General features: G+C 35.2%; 1 protein-coding gene across 1 annotated transcript; it reads right to left on the bottom strand.

Moving 5' to 3' along the window:
* Positions 1 to 1070: 1070 nt before the first annotated feature.
* Positions 1071 to 7738, bottom strand: LOC111994600 (protein SUPPRESSOR OF K(+) TRANSPORT GROWTH DEFECT 1). Its single transcript, XM_065778137.1, is given in 12 exon segments — positions 1071 to 1475; positions 2280 to 2465; positions 2583 to 2641; positions 2644 to 2667; positions 2670 to 2676; positions 2836 to 2910; positions 3003 to 3027; positions 3029 to 3069; positions 3603 to 3801; positions 5802 to 5907; positions 6773 to 7169; positions 7315 to 7738. Coding segments are annotated over 12 exon segments (1326 nt in total). The 5' UTR covers positions 7396 to 7738; the 3' UTR covers positions 1071 to 1349.
* Between the last annotated feature and the right edge of the window lie 1106 nt (positions 7739 to 8844).

Below are 8844 nucleotides of genomic sequence, written 5' to 3' on the forward strand. Positions count from 1 at the left end.
TTTTGATTATAGTTTATTGCAATTCAAAATGCAACTTCTGTAGAACCATAAATTAGCATACAAGACATATCATTATATAATTGTCATTTATTAATGATGAGATCTATACTTTCATTTGTTCATAACTGGCTAAAGATTGTATACTTGATCTCATCTTAATTTTTTAGACTAGCGAAGAACCTAAGATGTGAAATATTTAGAAGTTTGATTTCTAGAGTTTTAAGCCTTAAAAATAAAGGTTTGTGTATTTCATTGTGACTGATAACTGAATGAATGGAAGAGTGACCCCGTATTCTATAACACAAAAGAAAACTAAATTAAGGACTAGATTTTAACTTTTAGCTTTATATAGAGCTTTTAAAACCTAACTTTTCCCACATTTTTTCACTTTTTCAAATTTTTTCAAAGTGCAAATATATTTTAAGCACTTTCAGCAAAAAGATAAATAAGTTGTTGACTATAGTTTATTACAATTCGAAATGCAGCTTCTGTAGAATCCATAAATTAGCATACAAGACATATCATTATATAATTTCATTTACTAATGATGAGATCCGTACTTTCATTTGTTCATAACCCGCTAAAGATTGTATACTTGATCTCATCATTAATGTTTTTTAGACTCGTGAGGAACCTAAGATGTGAAATATTTGGAAGTTTGCTGTCTAGAATTTTAAGCCTTAAAAAGAAAGGTTTGTGTATTTCATTATGACTGTAATGGGTGGAAGAGTGATATCGCCAGAGATTTTTTTTTAAAAAAAAAAACCTGTATAAACACAAAGAAAGACTAGATTAAAGACAAGCATAGATCATTGAGGCTGTGAAAAACTGAAAATAGAGTGGACAGTTCATAGATTCCCCCTTGAAAAATGATGGAACATTAGAATGCAAGGCAAATGGCTGAAGAATTCATTAAATTTGACATTTGCGGGATGGGTTATATGGCACTCTCCATCCATCCTACTGAACACATTTTCCAGCAGCCATAGCAAAATCCTTTAGATCAAACCTAAAGATCAATAAACTTTTAAATCAGAAAATTAGTATGCAAACACAAGAGGGCAACCATCAAAGGCAATCAGCATCACATATGCCTCATGTCCACATTCTACGGTCATAATTCTGAAACTGTACTTTACACAATTTGGGACAAGTAATTTCAAAAGTATCAAACCTCAGTATTTCCATCTGAATACAGAAACGGGGAAGTCAAGTCACCTTCCCCATGTGAAGAAGCTTAATATAAGGGATATAATTCACTGGATCCAGCACTGATACATAAATACAAATCATACCAATGTTCTCACAACTAGTGTGTGGATCAACGTGATAACATTTTATCAAATTATTCAACCTTCCTCTCCAAATTCCTTCGTGAATCTCTCATGGACATCAAGGTCAGATTTACTCACTGTAGGCCTCTGTCTTGCAAGCACCTTGTCAAAATCTGCTTTTGAAATAGGGGGCGGAAGGATCTGCATGGGTGTTAATCAGAAACAACCATTTAGTTACTTTGTAGATAAATGAATATCCTAAGGGGTAAAAACTTAGATATAGATAAGTTCTTTAAGTAGAGTATATCAAGGTCAACAATAAAATTCAAACTCATGTTTGCAACTTTGCATTAAACAATGCAGTACAAACAGTATTATGTCTCTCAGGGAGAATTGAAATCATTCCAGTTATGCACTTGAATTCATTTGGAGAACCTAATGTATTAGGTCTAAGAAACTGTATCTAATTCGTAACCTATTTTAGAGGTCATTAACACCATTGGTAACCCATGAGGCCAAAGTGAATAGAAATGATATTCATTGAGCCCATATCATGTATTTGGAACAAAAATGAATTGAATTGGATTTAATACATGTTTTTGGAATCTCAACTTCTGACATGAATTCATGTGAACTGGCCAACAAAGGACCAGATTGCTTCAAGTTTGCTCATCTTTTCAGTCATTTCTATTTACCTTTTTTAAAATAAAATAAATAAAATTTAATATCCCCATTTAATTCACAAACAACAAATGTATTCGAAATCAACTTTACTCCAAACATAAAACTGAATTGCAAAAACAATCTAATTTGTTTCATTAAGAATTGAATAGTTAATCTGAACTCTAATTCATTTCTCACAATGAATTTCATCCAAACAAAGTGACTTTGGGTTTGACAAATGATCTAAAGATGAATTCACCATGAGACCATTACACCAGAAAATTAAAAGTGAACAGAGAAAAAGGTAATAACAAGTATTCATATCTAACTGTCTGCAAATACCTTTGAAGCAAGCCCTTGTGCTGCCAGCTCCTGCATGGTAATTTGGACAGCGCCTGGCTGTTTTGGTCCACATGGAACCCACATATCATTAGGATTCTTATAAAAGAACATTGCGTCTTGTGTTTTACGAACAGGTTCAAAAAGGACATCCTTAACCTGCCAAAGTCAAGAAAAAATATAAAGGCACTGTGGTTAGCCATTTCCAATTGACCTCCCTCACATTATTTATAAAATTAAGGACAACTTGGTCTAAAAGTTAAAGAATAAAATATCAAGCATCTCACATATGCAGCACACTTACACAACAGCAATATCTGAACCTGAAAAGCCCTCTGTCTTGCGACCTAAGCTTTCAAAATCCTTTCAGTTAAATTGTGAGGAGTATCCCTAAATGCACCTGTAAAGTTTAACAACACAACAACAACCAAGGCTTAGTCCCATATGTTTTAGTCAGCTATTGATCCTCAACATGAAAAATTTTGCTAATATAAAAAGATGCCCTTCTCTTCTCTTATTTTACTGAAGGAAAAAAAAATTCAATTATGGTTCCCATTACTTTGAACATGTGCTGACGGGCCTTCGCTTCTGGTAGAGGAATGTATATACGCTTATCAAAACGCCGCCGGATGGCCTGCAATTAGTAAGCTTAGATACAAGCTACATAATGGTTCTGCTGATTCAAGAAAAAAATTACAAAAACAAACTTCTCATGTTCCCCTTTACCTGGTCCAGAGCATAGGAGTATTCGTGCTGCAAGAACAAGAACTTTCTGATCATTGTGCCCTACCCCCTAGAGTGTAAGAAAGAAAATGTCAAGTCAAGATAGATTAATTATATTGAAAAAAATTTAGAACATGTCTTGAAAAGCTGTTATTGTGACAGCTCAGCAAATATCATGCCTTCAGGATATTAACCTAGTCCCCAATTTTCATAAATAGCAACAAAAGCTCAATGTAGGCATCTTAACAGACATTATGAGTCCCAAAATCAATCTATGAGCTACAACACTGTAATTGTTACAGTGTTACTCATCATCTTTACAACACTAAATATGCTAGAAATAAATGATGGTGAAAAAATTTAATGATAAAAATTTACATTATGATAAGTGGTTGACCATTTTATCTATCTTGCCTCAAATGGACTCTATAACTATTACATTAAATCCCTTTCACACATCCACGATTAACTGGAAACCTTTTTTTTTTCTTTTGAGCTAGTAAACAATTAACTGAATAGTAATCCAAGATATAAGTAGGTAACATAAATTAAAAAGAAAATTTAGGCAGCAAAATTTAAAGTTCTTGCCATACAAACAAATACCTGCATCTGCACAAGCAGTTCAGTCTTGATACGTCTAGAAGCTTCACTTTCATTGCCTTCTCCTCGTGTGCCGCATAAAGAATCGATTTCATCAATGAAGATAATAGAAGGCTCACTTTCACGAGCCATTTGGAAAAGGTTTGAAACTAGCTTTTCACTTTCACCCATCCACTTAGAAACCAGGTCCGATGAAGAGACACTATTGGGTTAAAAAAAAAAAAACAATTGGTAACACATCCCAACTTCTTAGTCTAATACATTTAAAAAAAAAACAAAAACAAAAATCTCTACACACATGCAAAGGGAAGAGTCATCTGCACAATGCATGCATACATATATATCAGTAATACATTACATAACATGCTCATCACTGGACAGGAAAATTCAATATTACCATTTTCAGAAAAGAACTGCACTTGTAAAAGGAACTCATATAACAGATCTAACAAGGGCAGGCTTTACAATTTTAGAAAAGAATGGTCCCAAAAAACTGGAATTCGTAAATTGGATTGTAAAACCAGCCATGCATTAAAATCAATTCTAAGTGTGCGTTTGTTTTCTGATAATTCTGCGTTTGCGTTTGGCTGGTCCATGGCACTGTTCATGGACCAGCCAAGCACTAAAAACGCGTGAAGAGTTCTTGCTACAGTATTTTTGCCAATTAAAATTATTTTACTACCGTATTTTCAGCAATATGTTTTCAGTTTTCAGCAATAAACGGTATCCAAACAAACCCTAAGGATTCCCTAAGGAATTATAATTATTTGGCAGGAAGTATCCTCAAAACAATGTAAGACTCGAGGCTGCTATTCTTGGTCAAACTGTGAGAGAACAGCACCTGCAAGGGGGTTCAAATCTAAACAGATCTCTAGTCACAAGCCACTCAGGAAAACCCTAAACCTTGACTGAGTCACACAGTCATAATTTTTAGGCTTGGCCATCACTGATTAAAAGGCCATAATCTTGAGTGGATACATTTTTTGATAAGTAAAGAAACTTTTTTTTTTTTTGGTGTGGGGGGGGGGAGCAAAGGAATGACATAGTTTTTTTTGTACACAAGTAGTGTACTCAGGCACCTACAAGAGCATCACCTAAATGTACAAACATCTAAAACTCAATGAAATTAGAAACAAGAGTGGCTGCTCCAAATGGCCAACAAAACATGCAAAGTGTGAAGCAACATAAACTTTCAGTCCAAAAGAGAATCCTCAATCCCCTCAAAATGCAACCATTACATTCTCTTTGAACAGTCCACGTGATGCACAGAGAAGCTACAGTCCAGATAGCAGCACTCCTGTGGCTAATAAAATGCCCCTTCCAGCAAAACAGTATGTCAACCACCCTCCTGGGCATGACCAATGAAGACAAAAACATCAAGGACCAAAGCTGGGAAGTAAACTCACAATGAAGATGCAAGTCATCAACAGACTCACTGCTTTTCTTAGACAAACAGCACCACTCAACAGCGCAAATCTTTCTCCTGCAGAGATTATCCGTTGTCAGAATCCTACCTCTAGCTGCTGTCCATGTAAAGAAAGCAACTTTAGGAGGAACCTTTGCTCTCAAAACACTCTTCCATGGGAAAGGATGCGGGCTGCCTTGAGAAGAACCTTATAATGAGACGCCTAAAAAACATTCTTCCTTGAAGGAAGCCAGCCTACCCGATCCTTCCCACACCCCCGCCAAGCTTATAAGGATATAGAAGAGCAAGAAAAAAAATGTTCAGTCTCCAGCTCCCAATCCTGAAAAGGCCTAAGCTTGTATACTCGAGGAATTCAAGAACAAGGTAAAGATGCTTAAAACACTTTTTAAGATCTGTATGGAAAACATCAAAGATCTGTAGATGAATATATTGTCATGCACCCCAGCCTTAAATTTTTCACATTTTTGTTAAAAAAACAGATAAAAGAAAAAAGAATCATTTATTCTAGTGAAGTAATGGTCTCAACATGCAAGGCAGCAAGGGAGCTATTAACAGGGTCACCAACTCATTACATCAAATAGAAAGTAACAGAGCTGTAACAGAGCCAATCAAAAATAGGTGGTAACTGCAATATATGACTGCCAGCAGCATAAGTGGCTACTCACTAGCACAGAAAAAGATATATAAGAAAAAAAATATATATAAGAAGATTCATGATAAATGGAAATTTCCAATACACAAATAAATGGTTGAATGTGTGACAATGGAAATTATACCTGAAAAAGGTAGAATCGGCTTCAGTTGCAACAGCCTTGGCCAAGTAAGACTTTCCAGTTCCAGGTGGCCCATACAATAAAAAGGCTCTCCACGGTCGTCTCTTGCCTAAAAGAGAAGAAGGGAAAACATTAATTTTTAAAAAATGAATCAAATACATATGCTACACCAATAATATTGACACATGAAGCATGGAGAAATCATATAAAGACTAAAAAGAGTAGTGCTCCAAATCACTTCACTTTATATTACCATCAATAGAAACCATATAACAAGACCGGAAGTTCTAATCATGACAAAGTTTTTCTTACTCAAACTAAAATACTTAAATCACAATCACATCTACTAATCCAACAGTGGTGAAAATGTTGGTTGTGTCATCATTGTAGTAAAATGGTTTCTAGTGATTGCAATGGTAATTAAATTATGGGAAAAGTTAACGGATACCCTCACGGCATTGGTTTAGAAGATATTTTTAAAAAAAAATTTATGGGAAAAGAAAAAAGCAATTGACTTTTTTGACAGCTTTTTATATTTTCCATGACAGTGGTAAAAAAAATTCCCTAAAATGGTCCATTAACAAATGCTGGGCACCAGTTAACAAGACCCTTATATTATATATTATGATTGATAAGTTACACACGCACCCAATGGGTCTTGAACCCAAAATTTCACCCTCCACATCAGGTGCAAGTTGAGCTAGAGTTCATTCGCCGCAATGGTAGTTATATAACAAATGCAAATTACTGCTTCTAGCAAACGAAAAACTAATTAAGCACATTGAAACAGCTTCACATTCCACAACCAAATTTCCAATTTTGATATGAATGAAGACATGCTTAATGTGCCCTCCTATCTAAAATCTCACATCTATGAAATCAACACTGAATTGAATACACAATATTCAAAGAAAGCAATGCATCCAATCCAATCAAAACAAGTAAAAATAAATAAATAAATAAATAAAGCTAACCAGTGAAGAATTGGGGAAACTTGACAGGCAAAATGACAGCCTCCTGGAGAGCTTGCTTCGCGCTCTCGAGTCCGGCGACGTCAGTCCATTTCACGTTAGGCTTCTCCCTCACGATAGCCGAATTCAACCCAGCTCTCAGCTTGGATTGCTCGGGGTCCTCCCCGTCTCCGCCGCCCTCGCCGCCGTCCTTGGGCTTGGTCTTGGGCCTGGTAGCTACCGCGGCGTCCCCGTTAGACGCCGGTCCGGGGCCGCCGTCGTCGAGCACGGCGCGGATCTCCTCGGCGCGGCGGAGGTACTCGGTGAACTTCTGAGTAATGGCTTCCTTGATCTTAGGGTTCTTCTCGTACTTGAGATGAGTCTTGAAATACTCCAAGGCGTTCATGTAAAGAGGGAAAGCCTTGGCGTAGTTTCCGGAGGATCTCCTCGGCGCGGCGGAGGTACTCGGTGAACTTCTGAGTAATGGCTTCCTTGATCTTAGGGTTCTTCTCGTACTTGAGATGAGTCTTGAAATACTCCAAGGCGTTCATGTAAAGAGGGAAAGCCTTGGCGTAGTTTCCGGCATTGTCTTCCTGTACGGCTTGCTTCACGTACTCTATTGCTTGCTCTTTGAAATTGCTGTACATGGTTTGGACTCCTTCGCAAATCGCATAGGCCGGGATTGAAAATCGATGAGAGAGAATTAAAAAAACACGAAGAAAAAGGAAACCCTAGAATTTTGAGAGGATCATTTTTGATTTGTACAGAGGAAGCTGAAGGTAGGGTTTGGGAATTGGGGGATCGGGATTTGATTTTGGAGGTTTTATTGGGAAAACTTATTTTTTTAAGTGATCGGATTACTGGATTTTGAAGGGGGGAGAGAAGAAAAAGGAACAGAAGGGAAACGAAAGAGAGGAGAAGAAGGCTTCTTTCTTTCTTTTCTTTTCTTTTTTTTTCTTTTTTTCTTTGTTCTTTTTTCTTTGGTCTGTCAATGGACGCGTTTGGGAATTTGGATACGTTGCCCCTTGTGTGTGTTTTTTTCTATTTACTTTTTTTTAATAATTACTAATTTCCAATTGGATAGAAAATGATATTTTTTTTTTCCCTGAATGGATAGAAAATGAAATTGTGTGCAACATTGTGTATGTGTTATTGTGTTTATCTGATGGAAATATATGTTCACAATATTTTTATAATATTTTTACGATAAATATTAAATGATAAAGTAAGTATTTATGAGTAAAATAATAATTTGAGTGGTGATTTTAAATTAAAATTGATAATAAATTACCACTTAAAATTTGTTGTAAAATTATTATGAACAAAATTTTAGAAACCAACGTTGTCATTGAGGTGGGGAAGAAAAGGGTGTTCGTGGAAAGTAAGGTTGTGAAGGAAGGTTGTCTTGGCAAAGTCAAAATTTGCTTTTACTTGGTCTTTGTTTTTTGCATTTGTTTTCCTCTCTAATAAAATTAGATTAGGAACAAGAAACACAACGTTAAAGAAAATTTAATTATATTATGATAAGGGGTGTCTTTAGGGCAATTATTAATATTTTATTTTAAGAAAGTTTTTACACTACTTTAATAAAAATATATAAAAATGTTGTCAAAAAATTAATTAATTTTTACTTTTTCCATAAAAGTTTTTAAAAAACACATCTTAAACTTATGCTTTAGAGCATAGGTTAACTTTTCACAATTTAAATTTTCAAAATATGTTATCTAAGTAAAAATAATAATAATAATAAAAACAGCCTAACACAATTTATTTATTAAATATGTTATGTGAATTGTGTTGTTTAACCCACTTAATAATCTCCCTAAAAACAAACCACTTAATAATAAATGATGATATTGTTGATGATTTTTTATAGGATTATTAAATGGGTTATGTAATAGGGTGAATATATGGCCTTATTATAATGGGATAAACGTTGGGTTTATTTTAAGCATTGGCCCAAACAGAAGAAACAAATCCAGCATTGACTAGCCCATTTTGATAATAAACAAATATCCTCGGATCATTGGTCAAAACCAATGATCTTTCAGGCCCAGTGCTGAGACTGTGTCCAAGGAATGTCTGAACTTCTGAGG

The sequence above is a fragment of the Quercus suber genome, unplaced genomic scaffold (genome assembly GCF_002906115.3).
Source record: "Quercus suber isolate HL8 unplaced genomic scaffold, Cork oak 2.0 scaffold_174, whole genome shotgun sequence".
Taxonomy (NCBI): Eukaryota; Viridiplantae; Streptophyta; class Magnoliopsida; order Fagales; family Fagaceae; genus Quercus; species Quercus suber.